Below are 16,875 nucleotides of genomic sequence, written 5' to 3'. Positions count from 1 at the left end.
TTGACAAAGATTACATGACATCACTTCTAGGTGAAGAAGTCCACATGCAGGCAGCTGTGGTCTGCATCCAATGTGCCAGTGCCCAGCCAAACTGAAGGTAAGTATGCTTTTGAGTGCTCACTAGAAGTCTGGGATATTCTCAAAGTCTGCCCTTCCCCCAGCTCATCTGTAAAATGCACATTATAGCACCTCCTTATCACACAGCTGTCTATGTGAATATACATTCATTAAGAACTGTAATTATTCTAGTATGACGGTAACAGAGCTGTACAAATGCCCCATCTAAGGAGACAGAATCTCTAAAGATGTAATTGCTTGCTACATAATATACTAGCTAAAAGTTCTTCTACAAAAAAGCTGTTTCTACTGAATGGATATTCTTAGCTTTTACATAATAATTCATTTTTTTTTTATTTCTGCATCAGTTACTATTGAACCAGCAGAATTAGTGCCTCTTAAAGACAGATATTATAACCCCTTTTTTACACATGGAAAGGATAAGTAACTCCCCAAACTCACATGGCGGAGAAGTAGGGGCTACTGGGTTAAAACTTCCATATTCCCAGCTCAAGCCCTAGACCAATTTCCTGCTCTTAGATCAGTAAGAAATATGTAAGTGCAGGATAGATATTCGGGGCCAAAACTTTAAATATCTTTTGGCTATCATGAAAGAAGTTCTGGAACACTCCAGGGAGAAAATTTGCTCCTTTAAAGATCTGCACATAATTACAGTGTTTGTGGGTTCCTCTACTGCTTTAGCCACAAGACCAAAAGGTCATACATTTTGTTTCAGAAGTGCAATACAAAGCATTCAGTGCCTTTATGCTAACACAAAAGAAAAGAACATAAAGGAAAAATTCAAAAATTATTAAGGGTGGTAGGAATGCCAAAGAATCCTTAAGCAAACACATCCTATTATTAACTGCATTCCTTCATGTCCGCCATTATTCAGATCATTAATATATTTAATGGCACTTTACTGATAAACTGATTAATTTAGCCAGTTCTTCTGCAACATCTTTTAAAAACTTTATAGCAAATACAACAGCATCTGACTCATCCCTGCTCCTGGGAATCTCTAAAGCATTATCTTAATTATTAAAGGTTAGTCCTGATAAGATGGAACACAGATGAAAATCCCATTTGGCCAGTAATATTCACTAAATGGGGCATTTTCTAGAAACTTGAAAGACCTGAAAGAAAAAAAAAAAAATGTTGTAAGTAGTGGCCAGTACTAAGTGAAGTACTCCTCCTCTCAAATTCTGGAGGATTATTTCAGTATAGAATGGAACTTCTGGGAACGATTGAAAAGAACAGACAATGGAACCAGAACAGAGCACCTGTTATTGGCAGCACAGTCAATAGAGAAAAGCTGAGTAGGCAAAAATGAATTTATAAACCATGTTAGGTTAATTTCTGCAAAGAGTCAGTGTTAAGAGAAAAAAACTAGTTTGAGGTAGGCTAAGGTTTGGATAGAAAAGGCAATTCAGGAAAGGAATATAGGATAAAAGCTGGGTGAGAGGTCTCTGATGTCTCTATCAGCAAAAGGTTACTGGTTGGAAAAGCAGTGGCATAAGACTGAGGACCACAAGCAGTGGCCTAATTATTGTAAATAACAAGTTCAAAGGCCCTGGGGATTCCTAAACAGATCACCAAATGTCCCTGTCAGCACCAAGGCTAAAACCTGGGGGTCGCAGTGGACACTTGTTCAGTAGAAGCCAGAGTTAAGGGGTGGGGCGTGTCTGTGTGTGATCATTCCGGTTCTCAAAGAGTGACACCAGAAAGTGTTGCATCTGCTGAAGGTTCAAGGTGGGTGATGAGCTGAACATGGTCCCTATATCTACCAGGATAAGATGTTTGGAGACAGCTATTAAGTGTGAAATCTATAAGTGAGGGACATATCAACAAGGACACTCTAGAGGAACACGGTTCAACAATTACCCAGCAAACAAAGGTTTCAGTGTGAACTTGTGAAATCAGTGTCATCTCAAAAACTCCATGAGTTTTTGAGATGCACACTTGTGCAATAACACCAAAATGAAATTCAATACTTAAGGGCGGATCTGTCTACACCTCTGAGAATCAACAAGTGAAAAGACTTCTAGCAGTCAAGAGAATGGACTGAAGTTCTGAATGCTGGAATTGTCCTTGCTTCTATTTTCCTTAGATGGCCTCGAGCTTTCAAGGAGTAGCTAAAAGTTCTACTCTTTTAACTACAATGCACTATAATGTTATTCCTTACTGTCTAAAGTTATTGCATATTTCAGTTTTTGCAATGATACTAGAGAATTGTTATAAAATAGATATAGGAGCATTCAAGTGGTAGCTTAGTTTCCTACAATTAACAAAAAAAGGGATGGGGGAAAGCCCTTCTTGAAAAACTAGCTGGAAACCATCGGAATTCTCTGTATGTTGCCATTTTCAGACACCCATACTGAGGATGTGACAGAACAGACAGTAACTGTAATTGCAAATAATATAAGAGCACAAGAATGGAAATACTATATTGGGGAGAGGGTAATATAGACTAGTATGTTCTCCTGTCTAGTAGCAAAATCTTTGAGAAAAGACTGTATGAACAGGAAAAGCATATAGGAACTATGAAGACAGTATAGAAGGAGGAAGACCGTGGAAAAAGACAAAAATATATCTGAAAAAAATACATATGTGGAAACATCTAACAGTTAATAAAAACTTCAGCATTACAGGGTTAACTGCTATTTATCTGAGCTTCTCTGAAATGTACTGTAAACTAAAGTACGCTCTCCATGAAACACCACACACACAAACCACAATTTAATGCTAACATTTCTTTGTTTCTGTACTATTTAATCACAGAAGTCCCAGAGGCACTTCCATGTCTAAAAGAAAATCATGGGCTTTCCTCTTCCTTTATGTGCTTTTTAAGTCTGTCCTTTCAGTAATTTCTCTCTTGATTCCCCTTCTTTCTCTGTTCACATCCAGGAAATAATTGCATGATAGTGCCCTGTGCTCCTGATATGCAGCATATGTACTAGGAGTGCTGTCTGGAGGGATAAACTACAGTACTCTAAAGAAGCAACGCCCCTCTCTGCACAGCACACTTCAAACATAGAAAAGATTATTTTGCACCATGTTTTGCCATGACAGGGTGTAGGAAAAATGGACAGGTCTGTCAATACTGTGACCGCTACTGGGAATAAAACACTTCAAAAGCTTCCGAGGAAATTTTAGCTCCTGTACGAATGGCAGCTTTTAAATGCAGTTCCCAGTCACACATGGAAGTCAAATGATTTTCTAAGATCACTGAGTGGGTGGAGTAATACCACAGACAGCTGAGCTGTAATCCATGCATCTCGTATATTAATTTTTCTTTGGCACAATAATACATTAATTTGCCAAAGACAGTCTGAGCTGGAATCAAATAACATTCATACATAGATATTAAACAATGACTATTATTTCATGCATATACCACACACCAAAGTTACAGTACTTAAAAATAATTTTTAAACATTGCAGCTAATTAATTTACAAAAAATATTAACATGATTAGCCAGTGAACAGACTTAAACCCCAGTTAATATCATTCCTGTTTCACCATTAACAATAAAACCACGTTGCCAAAATCTGTGTAATCTTGGATTTATTTGGAAACATGAGGTCAGAACTGTAGCTCAGAGAAGTTCAAATGGAAAGGTTCATCACATCTGTAGCCTATAACTGAGCAGACAGTTCAACGCAGTTTGTTAACTGAAGAAATGTCAAAGGAAGAGAATTTCAATATGACTTTCAATCACTAAAAGAAGCTAGAGAAATAGTTTTGCAGTAATTTTAAACCATCCACAAAAGCTTCAAAAGAATGGCACAAGTAGGCTGTATAATCAATATCAAAGAGTTCTAAAAGAATAAATATGTTATTAATCTAAATAGCAATAGTACACTGATAGAAATATGTTTCATTCTTAAAAAGAACTACTGGGTATCTTTAAAGTCAGAAGAAACAGCTTTATAAATCAATGTTTTCTAAAAGCCCCTGTGGACCATCATACATGATTCATCACAATTAGTTTAAAATTAATAGCACTGAATAGATGTAAATGGATATAATCCTTAATTTTGAGCCTACAGAAAATATAAATTATCAAGAAAAATGGAAAATATACTTTGTAAATACACAAATTTAATGTAAATACAAATTTAATGTATTTAAATACAAATTTAATGTAAATACACAAATTTAGGATCTTTGATATGTAAGATAAATGGAAATGGATGGCAATCAACATACTGATATTCCAACTGATATAATCAAAATACTGATACTTCTAAATTAGATTATTTTAACTAGATAAAAGTTAAGCAATGTGATAGAAAAGGAAGTGTGTGTATAAAATTTAATTCAAATGCAACTGTTCCTTACATGTTTTCAGCTTTAAACACAATAAACATTACTATGTTTTTAGTTTTGTACTCAAATACATAAGGAAAATAAAATCATAAAAGGATTTAACATTTCTAAGTACAGCCATCATAATGGAGGCGACGTGGCTGTGTATGATTTATTTTGGCTTGCTTTCTTTATTAGCTGCCAAAGTTCATTGCAATATTAAATTAAATTGCTTCACTAAACAACTTGCATACTGATATCACTGCGAGTGTTATTTTATCCTGTGATTTAAAAGCCAAGACCATAATCAAATATACTTTTTATTCTTGGCCAATTGTTCTTTTCTGTCACCACTCTAGAGAGTAAATTGTTCTCACCCATAATTACAGTCACTTTCTAAAATAAAACACACCGAAATTGTTCAAGACTGCATCAACAATTTCAATCATGTTTTATCTGATTAAATAATAAATGCATTATAGTCTCAAAACATCAAAATTAAACTTTTTATTTGGAAAATAAAAACATTTTCTTTTTTTTTTTTATGCATTTGCATTCGATTAAAGTGTAGGCTAGAAAAGAGTCAATCAGTCACATTCTCCTGCTTGAGAAATACTGAAGTAAAGCTGTGCCAGGAATAAAAAATTTCTCCTGGGATCTTGTCTAGTTGTAGCAGAAGAGTTTTTTCTCATGAAAACACAACTAAGATGTTTTAACACTCTCCATGATAAAATGGCTGAATAACAGGATGAAGGCCATCCCTAACAAATCAATTACACTTTCACAGCTAGCACTGAACCTCTAACACTGATCATAAAGGCTTTTATTTTTCCTGTCCACTGCACTGCTTAGTGGAGCATAAAACTGCATTGAGAAAAAGATTACTGACCTGAAACTATTGCAAAATGCTGTCTTGAAGGGAATTAACCTCTGATTGCATGGTCACATGTACTTCTACACATATCAGGAAGGACTAAGATGCTTTTCTGCATCCAGAGGGACTCTGTTTTGGCAGTAGAATGAAGTACCTATTATTTGTGCTAAAATTTGAACATCACATTAACATCTTGGACAATGCTTGGATTTTTTATTTTGTTTTTTAATTATGTGTGTGTGTGTGTCTGTGAGCCTCTTGTTAGAGGCCAGTAGCTAGTGGTATAGCCTAAGGGTCAATACTGGGTCCAGTCCTGTTTAACATCTTCATTAATGATCTGGATGCTGAGATAGAGTGTACCCTCAGCAAGTTTGCAGATGACACCAAACTGGGAGCCATGGATGATAAACCAAAGGGTCATACTGCCATCCAGAAGGACCTTGACAGGATGAAGACATGGGCTTGCAGGAACCCCATGAAGTTCAACAAGGGCAAGGGCAAAATCCTGCACATGGGGAGGAATGACACCAGGCACCAGTATGTGCTGGGGGCAGCCCAGGTAGAAAGCATTTTGGCGGAAAAGGACCCGGGGGTCATGGTGGACACCAAGTTGAACATGAGTCAGCAATGTGCCTGTGCTGCAAAGAAGGCAGATGATATCCTGGGCTGCATTAGGAGTGCTGCCAGGAGGTCAATAAAGGTGATCTTTCCCCTCTACTCAGCACTAGTGAGGCCACACCTGGAGTATTGTGTCCAGTTCTGGGCTCCCCAGTACAAGACAGACATGGACATACTGGAGAGAGTCCAACATAAAGTAAAAAAAATGATGAAGGGACTGGAGCCTATTTCCTATAAGGAAAGGCTGAGAGAGCTTCAACTGCTCAGCTGGAGAAGGCTGAGTGTTCTTACCAAGGTATATAGATACCTGAAGGGCGGGTGCAAAGAAGATGGAGCTAGGCTCTTTCTGTGGTGCCCAGTGACAGAGGAGACATAAGGCAATTGCCACAAACTCAAACATCAGAGAACACTTTTTTACTATAAGGGTGACTGATACAGGTTGCCCAGAGAGGCTCTGGAGTCTCCATCATTGGGAGATATTCAAAAACTGTCTGGACAGGGTCCTGAGCAACCTGCTGTAGGTGGCCCTGCTTGAGCAGGGGGTTTGGGCCAGATGACCTCCAGAGGTCCCTGCCAAGCTCAACCATTCTGTGATTCTGTGATAATTATCTCAGTAGAGTTGGATTCTGGCATTCTGATATATTTAAGCATGTGTTTGCATCCCAATCTTATTTGTCATATTACAACATTTCACACATAATATAAATCATTCTATGGCATTCTAGCAATGTTCAGTCATATGGTTATCGCTGGGCCTGAAGACTGTAATGAAGGAATGGGGGCTGCATTTAATTTTACAGATCTCATACTCACATTGCTTCATTAGGGCTGGACATATAAAGAATATAGGCAGTAAAATGGGACAACAGCAAAGCACAGAGGGAAGACACAGATTAAAGACAGAATTAACATTTTAAAAATACATGTAATACTTACTGATACTTTTAAAACTAGTCCAGTGAAGAGAATAGCAACCTCGAAGATTCAAACTTAACACATACGGACGCCACTTCTGCAAAATATTTACTACTGTTTGGTCCTGAACTTTATGCTTCACTGATGAAAAATTGATCTAAGCATTTAAAAAATGGAGATATAATTCAGTACTAAAAATAGGTAGTACATACAAAATGCACATAATTAAAATCGGTAGTAAATATATGAAGTTCTATGTAAACACTGAATCAATAGTCTGGAAAACACAGAAATGTCTGTGTATTACATATATAAAAATTGTAGACCGCTGACTAAAAATAGTTAAATGTAGAGGAAGCATGTGTCTACAGTATTTATGAAGCTGAGGCAAGTATCGTACTGATGAAATATGGCATGTCAGAATATTATGTGTAAAGAAAATTGTCAGACTTGAATATTTACTTTATTTTTTCCCTTTAATATGTATAAAAACCTAAAGGTGCTAAAGATTTTTTTCTCATTAATGGTCTGATGATACATCAATGTACCAAGAATATGTAACCTACACCTTAGTTTTAGTAGAAGAATCTTTTAAGTGATTTAAGCTGTAGGCTGCGGATATCTAGATCTTTAAAATCATATTTTTTCTTAGTATTTGTCAAAAGTTCACATTTAAGAAGTTTTAACAAAAGCTACTAGAAAATAGTTTTAACAGTCTATCTACAGAGTGTTTCAAAAAAAGCAGAAAAGTCAACTTACAAATATGTAATAAGAAATATCTCCTTTTTTTGAGAAGAATTTTTCATGCCTTCCTTAAATTTATTTATAAAAGAGCCAGAAAATGCTTTTTTTCCCTTTTATATAATCTGCTACAGATATACCGCACCTATTTGTTGTACATTTCACAATACAAGTTTATTAAACAATATTTTAAAAAATCAATCACTGTTATTTCTATGCAGAATGTTTGGAAGTGGTTACAGTATCAGGAAGTGAAAAGTTCAGAACTTTTTCCAGTTTTTCGGTTTTTTATTAGGATTTTGTTCTTCTTAGATTAAAATTATCAAAAATTTTAATACTAGTTTCATTAAGATCATTAGTTCATCAGAGTAACTTAAGACTAGACCTAACAAAGACTCCAGAAATCTACAAGCTGGTCACTGCAGTCTTTTAGGCATTGGTGCCCAGGGTAGATACAACTCAAATCTGCGCAGAGATTCTGCAAAATATACATGACAGCTAAGCTATCAGGTGGTCAATTTAAAGAAACTCCCACAGTGAACAGGCAGCTGCCTAGAACCACACAGTAGGACATGCAAGCAGCATTATTGAGCCTTCCAGAACTTCTTTACCTCAGTCAAGAAGGCAGATATATGTCTGTAGCTACCTGGGAACTACAGCCTGTGTCCCACTCAGGGGACAGAACAGTGTATTTGGGAGACCTAAATTCAGATATCTTCTCGGCCTCAGAAGGCACAACTCTCTTCACCTTCTGGATCCCAAATGGATCTCTTTAAGTGGGAGAGAGGGGCCTAGTGTCAGGGCCCTGGGTTCATCAACAGGCTTTGCCACCTCTTCCTTCCTCAGGGGTTTAGCTACTTGAGTCCAAGGTCAGCTTCTGCGTGGCGCATCAGTGTAACCTTGGATAAGACTGTTGCAAAAACAGTTCATTGTGAAAGAACTGGAGAAATCTTGTTAGGGGTTTCCCCACTTGGCTTCAGAGCTGCCCTTAAGCTCATGTACTTGGCCTGAGTTTTTGCTTGAACAACACTTTAAGGACGTCTGTGTCCAGTCATGTGTCTGGCTGACCCTGACCCTCACTCATGGACTTCACTTCCTGACGAGACCTTGGAGATGTTTCTTCACTACAGGGCTGTCTGGTAGGCTCTGGTGGGTGCTTGACCCTGGTTACTCTTGCTGGACCCTGTCAAGAGCACTACTGAAGGCAATAGCAATGAGCTGTGTGACTGTATTTTTAAGTTCAAGGCAAAGAGTAGCTATTTCAGGTGTGGCCCCAAACAGACCATGCTAGCATGATCACAAAATGTGCATTAGAAAACAAGCTGACTGAAATGTGTGTGCTAGGGAATTTAACTGCTAAGGTAGAAGAAACAACACAGTACCTTGGGCACTGACATGAGCTCTGGAGACACAGTGATCACCTCAACAACTCTGAAGGGTGCATGAGTATGGAAGTGAGATGGTCTGTACCACTTGTTCCAGGGATGACAAGAGTCTCTCTAGAGCAAATACAAGTAGTCTCGGAGTATCTGTAACTGACTTTACAGTTCTCCTTCCACAGTAGTCATATATTTAGATTATCTAGGAGACTAAGTCACCTCACTTGACTATCTAAATTTAGTGGGCTATAGCCAAGCCTTTGTGGCCAATTCTCTTTCAGTTCCACTGATTTTATAATGATATACCACAGACAACTTCATCTGAGTTTTTCTTATTTTTTTAATTCATGTAGCTGAGTAGAACAAGTCATATTCCGGGATAAAACTTTTATCCTAAATATTTAACATTCTTAAAGTAAACTACCTCCTTGCCTCACTTTTTAAAAACTAATAAAATTAAAATAAAATATTGGAAGTGATTATCTTACTTACATCACTCCATAATGAACTGTTCTGAGTTAGCAGCATCCATGTTTGGCTAACTTGAGCACATGTTGCCAGATCAACTAAATTTACATAACGGAAAACCTACATCAGAAAAACAGACATATATGATATTAATAATTAATCAATAAGAAGCACTGCTGTATTAAATGATACATATTCACCTATCCTAAACAACCAGAGCTATTTTTAAATTAAATACTTCTTTCTTAGGAGTTTAAGCATACCTGTTGTAGCAGAATGTCAGTAATTACTCTCATTAACAGCCTTAACAAAGAGTATGAAAATACAGCTTTGCTTAAAAGCTCATAAATTCAAGATGTGATGGAGAACGACAGGGATGTTGCAAAAGAAGATTTTTCATAGACTATCAGCAGTTTAATTTCACTTATATTAAAACAACACTTGTTAAAACACTTCTCTTAAACCTATTTGAGACAATATAATTTGTAGACTAAATACAGTACTTCTAAATTCAACTTTAAACTACCTATGAAGAGTTTCTGTAGTTTCAACTTTAGAGGTCTTTTTAATTCTACTAATATAGTAGAATTTAACTAATTAAATCTAATAGTTTAATTTTAATTTAATTACATTTCATATTTTAATATGAAATTAATGAAATTACCCTCACAGTAAATAATTTATTCCTTATATCTAATCTAAAGCTACCGTCTTCCAGCTTAAAACTTAAACTTTTGGTTTAAATCTTTGAAACTTAAAACATCTTTCAGGACATTATCCCTCATCCTATCCCTACATCCCATGATAAAGAGTCCCTCCCCATCTTTTCTGTAGGCCCCCTTTAGGTACTGGAAGGCCCCTATATGGCAACCTATATAGATAAATATATCTATAAATCTTTAATCTCAGAATATTAAAGTCAATGTGTTGTATTATGGGTGAAAAAATATAAACATTATACTGATAGCTCATTTTATACAGTTAAATATTCTAAACTATACTGATACCACTAAGGAACATTTTGAAAAATTAAATTATAGCATTCCAGAAAAGTCTTGTTCTTGTAGATAATTTTAGATATAGTAATCTCAGGCCATAAAAGTAAGAGACTGAATGAAGATAACATTTGGCAAGCTTCTGCCATAGCTCCTCACCTGCCATTTTTATGACCAAGTGTCAAACAGTATTTCTGCCAACAGAATGTTAATGTTTCATCTTAGAAGAAACTTGGTAAAATGAAACGAGGGAAAATACAGTAAAATGTAATGTCTTTGCTATAGAAGCAAATATGCATTATATTATAACCATCTGAAAATATAAAATGCATTTAAGACTCAAAGACAAACTGCATATGCAGAATTTTATGTAAAACAGCTGGATTATTTACATACTAAAAACTCCCATATCCATAATCATTTGCAGAACAGAATTACTACATCATATGTTAAAATATAAATACCTGATATGAAACGCAACACTTAAAATGTGCAGTTCTAAGTTTGAAAAGGAAACCAGCTGAAAGGAACATGGTTAACCAAATCCCATATCACTTTTTCTAAAGCAATTTTTATAGAAGGAAAACTTTATGCTTGTAACGTAATTATGTTCATAAGTGCACAGTAATACATCAATGGCAACAGTTTAAACCTGGTACAGTAATTGGCTGATAGCAGAAATACAAAAAGAAATTTCTAATTTTATCCCACAACTTGTCATAGAGGATGAATTTTTATTAATACACATTTTCAAAGAGCTTAGCACTTAAGATATGTACCTTACTATTAAGATTTCAGAAAAGAAACATAGAAAAGACACCAGTGTGTTTTATAGAAGAGTATTTCCATATTAGTTACACAACTTTCCATATAATAATGCATTCCATAAAATTTGGTTTCATTATAGCAGTATATGAAGTATGATTTGAAATATGAGCCAGAAAAATGAACACATACTCTGTACAGAGTTCACTCAAACTACACAGACACAAGAGAAATCTTGAGTCAAATAGAGACTTTGAAACTCAAAGGAGTGTTGTAGTCAGAAACAATACACATAAAGCCTTTGTAAAAGTAAGGAAATAATTGCAAACTTTGTTTCACTTCTGGTAATCAGCATAGCTAAGGAGTGAAGAAAGAGTGACTGTGTAAGTGTAGAGTGTATGGATTAGCACAGGTTATCTTGGTTATAATGAAATTTGCTTTATAATAAATGAATCACTATAAAACTGTTAGAATCAAAAAGGGATGTTCTAATAAAAAAGATGTTTCACTGAAGGAAATATTCCTTCCTTAAGAGAAACTTCTATCCTGATTTATATTCTGTGTAGTTCTACTGAAATGAACAGGATTGAAAAACATATCAGCTAGAACCCATTTTTATCACAGAGATTAAGTTCACTTATAAGAAACAAGCGGAAATTTCAAGAGTATTCTACCAGGATTTAAAAAGATTTTATGTTTCAACCTATAGAAGCTATCCAAAGGCTCTAATTTGTTTAGCTATAAGAGGACAAATCAGGTAGGAAAATCACAGACAATGTATCTTCTACCACTAGCATTTAATTGCATAGGCAATACATTCAAGGAATTCACTTGTTCCTCAAAATATGTTGCTGTCCCACAAGCTGTCTGTTTTCAATTTATATAAACTACTTAAAACAATTTAAAAAATCAGGTTTTCCAGCTTTATGTTTTTTTTCTGGAACACGGGGAGCTTGCTACAGCTATACACATTTTAAAGATATTTAGGTGGTTCAAAATGCAGTTGAGTACTTAAAAAGATTTTTTTAAAGGACTGAAATGTGTAGGCTCTTTTCAGTAGCAAATTCCTTCTGTACACCCAATCCCTTCAAAGACTTGCATCCCATGAAAATTATAGTTGGATACATCACAGGTTTCTCTAATCAGAAGTCTGTTTAATTTGGACATGTGGATTATTTCCTTAACTTCAAAACTCAATCTAATTTAATACTCTAAAGAATTTTGGCACAGTTCACAAAAAGTATTTGAATAAATGGAACTATATGACTTGTTAGAATGAGAAAGAAAATATTGACTGTATTACTATTCATTAATAGTGTTTAGTTTCATATTTGAAGAACAAAAGCAAGGCTTTTAATTTGACACTCTCTTGCTAGTAACCTTTTGAATTTTCAGTTCTGGAAAGGCCTGTTGAAACATTTATTTCATGTTAGGTCAAGACCACAGTTCCCAGCTTTAAAGCACAGCAATCATTTTCTCTCAATAACTTACTATTAGGGTGTTGTGGTACCACCGACTTTTTTAGGAAACCTATTTGCAAAGCAAATGGTTTCCAGCTGGCCCTGAGAACAGATCTTGTCCCAAAAGTAAATACAAACTGACACATATTTTTTTGCACAGGAGCAGAACACAAAGCTGCAATAAATTATAGCATACTAATAATTATATTTACTAAATACTCTGTGATTTGGAAATGATCCACTGCCAAATATCATCTACAGAGCCAGAGACAATAAAGTCTCCTTATCATAAATTCCAAAACTTTGAGAAGTCCAGGCATGCTTTATTTTCCACAGTCTGTGAATGCTCAGAGCAAATAGAGATTTGGCCTGGAGGAGACAGCACCCAGTAACAATCTCCTGTTCAAAGAGATTGCATCTACATACCGGATGCATCAAAAAGAGAGAATGAGGATCCACAAAGGGGAAGAAAGAAGACAGAAAGGAAACAAGAGAAAAAGAAGGAAAAGAAGAGGGAAAGGGAAAGGGAGAGAGGGAGGGAGAGGGACGAAAGGAGAGAAGGGAGGGAAGGGAGGGAAAGGAGGGAAGGGAGGGAAGGGGGAAGCTCTGCCTTTCTGCAGCAAATGGTTAGGACTCAGCTGGTGGGTCTGTGCCAGTAAAGAGAAGAGCTCTTTTTGCACTTTCCATATTGAATAAAATAGTGACAGCTCAAGAAAAGAAACCAGGTGGCAGTCACATAGATTTGCACTTTTCTCTGGATCAAGGGAGCTGCATTTATTTTAAATACAAAATGAAAACATTTCAGTGGGCTTCCTGCTTTTCTGTAATAATTTTTGTTCCATCTGCACTTTACACATAAATGAAGCCATTATTTTCTGGCTTGCCCCGATGAGCCACAGCTCTAGCTTCCAGCCCACATATGTAACAACTTGCATGACTTATCCCTCATACACAAAAAATACTTGCAAAACTACTTTCAGCACAGCTGGCTCAGCCTGTTCTCTTGCTCGCGCCCTGAAGGTGACCCTCCAGAAGGTGCTTCCCAGCCCTGGATGCTTCCATTCACCCCTCCCCAAATCCCTGCACTGCTGCTGCTATTCTTTAGTTGATCCCAGTTCTTAACCCTCCCTACCCCAACATAACCCAAGAGAATCAGCTCCCATTCCCTCTAGCCCAACTTCTTTTGGGATAGATCCCTAGGAAAAAGAGGAAACTTCTGTACCCCTGTATATGACAGCAACCACAGCATACCCCACGACGGCTCAGTTTGTCTCACCACTACACACACAAAAAAAGAGGGAGGTCTAGCATACCAGCCAGTTAACACAAAAACCCCTGCTGTTCTTGCCTCAGCTACTGTCTTCATCTATATGCCAAACCTATGTCCTTAATCTCTCGGAGTAATGTTATTCTTGTTCATTCTGTTAAAGACAGAAGTTGGTAGATTTGGGGCTTTTGTTTGGGGTTTCTTTGTTTGTTGTTTTTCTTCTGTTTTTTTTTGTTTTGTTTTCTTCTTTTTTGGGCGGGGTGTTAGTAGAGCAGGGTGGGAACAGACAAGAAAAGAGGGGAGAGGATGGATTGGATAAAATTCTGGGAGGATTCTTTCTCCTCCTGGGGTGTATGAGGAGGCTCCCCAAAAAGACCTCCCCCTATCTCTGCCTTACTCTGTGTGAAAACTGCCAGTTTACAGCTCCGTGCTTGGTGCAGCCTTCAGAGCAGTGACAGGGGTTTCAACCTCTTTGTTAAAGGCAAGAATTTAACTCAGATCTCCCCACAGATGGTGAAGGGACCAATTTTTTAAATCATGCCTAAAAGGAAGGCACCAATATTTCCTTCTCCAATTACACTTTGAAGAAAACCAACAGCAGCTGCTACACCCTGTATGCTCTAAACCTGCCTGTGGACTCTTTGGCTAGAAAGGCAGAGAGCTGTTTCACTGACATATCTCAGCACGTTTAGCCTTGAGGCACTGAGTTCAGTGAGCACCCCGCACCTGCAAAATCAGGCAGATCCACCCTTGGGTCACCCATTCCCCACCACTTGTTCCCCATCTCCTCCTCTGTACCCAAACAACTGTTCGTGCAGCCACATAATGAGCTGGATTAAGGAAATGATTCGACTGATCCAGAAATGAAGAAAATGGAAGAAAATTTTTCAGATAGATCTGTTACCTGATGTGGTTCATATAAATCACTGTAATAAACACAAAGAGGAGAACAGTGCTGGGGCAAGAAATGAGAGTAACAGGAAAGTTGGGACAGCTTCTCTCCAATTTTAATTATGGGTCCAAGATCCTCAGCAAAACTTCAAGTTCTGAGGAACTTGAATATTGAAACCTTGGGCATTTTCACAGTTAAATAATACTGAATGATAATTTTAAGGATCTCTATTTTAGATCTATGTGATAAATTCCTAACTAAGCTTATTTTTCTAAATCCTTTAGTGAACTGGAGCATAGGTTCCTCCAAGAAATAATATCACGTTATATATTAAAAGCTTTTTATTTTCCTGTGCTGTAAAGAGGGGGAAATAACAGGACTCAGTCATAAGAAAACAGGACTGAAAAAAAGACTTTAAAATTATTTATGACATGCAAATAAGAAAGCTACATTTGGTTCAGTTCAATGAACAAGCAAATATTACATATAGAAGTATGTGAAAAGGTGTACAGAAACTGGTCTGTACATCTTGTCTTTAGGAATACAAAGCTATATAATATGTATATTGCTTAAGATGCAGGATTTTTACATTTCTTTATCTTCATCTGTGTGCTCGGTCACACAAAAACAACTGTGACAAAAAAGGCATATTCCTGAATGGGCATACTGCTAATGAAAGATCTTTTTAATTAATCAGCAGATTTGAAAATACTAGAAAATGTTATTTATTGTTTCCTGAAAATCCAACAGATATTGATCACACTCTAGTGAAAAACTCAACACTGTCATTACTAGCGTGCAGATTTTACTAACATTGACTAATATATTCACCTTTCCCTATTGCTGTTTATTTTATTACCTCTTGGTTTTTTTGACTGCAATGATATAATTTGCTTTGATTTCTTTTATGACATAGAATTGCTTTAACTGTAGCTTTTGGATTTGGATTTTAGATATGCAAATTCCATTTAAATACAGACAAGCAAAAATAATTCTTCCTCCTACAATGACATATTTATATATGGATCACAGAAATATGGCTTCATATTTGAATTATGCAATTTTCTTTTTCTTGATCTTTAGATTATTATTTCCTATTCCAATCAGTAGAATCCTCACTTCCTACTTCATTCTCCTCATAAATGCACTTTAAAATCTACAGTATGATGTAAAATCTAAACTGGCACACTTCCTTCCTTTTCAGCTCCAGACCTCAGAGCTGGAATTCCTCTAGAAATGGAAGACATCAGTATTTTCTGTTAAGCCACTAAAGTAGCACTTAACAGTACATTTAATTTATATAGGCTATAAAATTAAATTTATGTATAAACAGAAGAGAAAATCATATAATGTATTTTTACAGCTGCTCTGGAGCCTTAATCAAAAAGTATGGCTACATACCTCAGAATAGCTATCATTTTTGATATGTTAATATCTGGATTCTGGTTTTCATGTGCATAATCTTTATGTATGTGAGATCTGATTCTTTGTGACAGCAGCACATGTAACTATGGACATAATGAGACCTCAAAAAAGGGCAACCTACAAGGATATCTTAAAATGTCACTATATTTTGAGCTCATAGTTTGGATATCAAAAAAACAAAGCTCAAAGACTAAGATAAAATAAACAAATTTCTCCCAAGCTAAAAAAAAAAAAAAAAAAAAAAGGAATGATACTGTCAATATTGTTTGTTACAGTACTAACAAAAAGATTACACTATTTCAGGGGTTTTAATAAGGAAAGGATACTACTACCAACCTCAGAATTCCTGAAAATTTGAATAATTCAATTATTAATTTATAGGTATGACAAGTTTGATAGGTATGGACACATGTATGCTATCATACTATCTTTGATATATATATAGATATAAAAACATACACACACACTCTTACATAATACTTTCTTTTATATATAATATTATTGTAGTGTATAATATTATTAGGAAAGAGAACATTGGAAGGTAGCACTGTAGATCAAATTTTGGTCATTCTGCTACTCATACAGTAAATTCATCTTTCTGTTTTAGTGGTGTCTACACTTGTATGGGAGGAACAGTCCCTTTTGAGTGTACTGCTTCTGAAGAAGAGGTTCATACTAGAGGTTCTTCCTTAACTTTTATCAATGTC

The 16,875-nt window shown here is 36.0% G+C and overlaps 1 protein-coding gene across 8 annotated transcripts in view; it reads right to left on the bottom strand.

Moving 5' to 3' along the window:
* Positions 1–16,875, bottom strand: part of FBXL13 (F-box and leucine rich repeat protein 13) — a 94,088-nt gene that overhangs the window by 58,872 nt on the left and 18,341 nt on the right. For all 8 annotated transcript variants that reach the window (XM_042792862.1, XM_032996303.2, XM_032996307.2 and 5 more), the window contains 2 exons: positions 9,389–9,484; positions 6,798–6,933 (listed from right to left, as the gene is read on the bottom strand). In XM_042792862.1, coding sequence (XP_042648796.1) covers positions 6,798–6,933; positions 9,389–9,484 — 232 coding nt within the window. The remainder of the gene's footprint in view (positions 1–6,797; positions 6,934–9,388; positions 9,485–16,875) is intronic.

The sequence above is a fragment of the Tyto alba genome, unplaced genomic scaffold (genome assembly GCF_018691265.1).
Source record: "Tyto alba isolate M040663 unplaced genomic scaffold, T.alba_DEE_v4.0 Super-Scaffold_2, whole genome shotgun sequence".
NCBI lineage: Eukaryota > Metazoa > Chordata > Aves > Strigiformes > Tytonidae > Tyto > Tyto alba.
The sequence above is the reverse complement of the archived record's forward strand: the minus strand, read 5'-3'. Positions and strand labels throughout refer to the sequence as shown.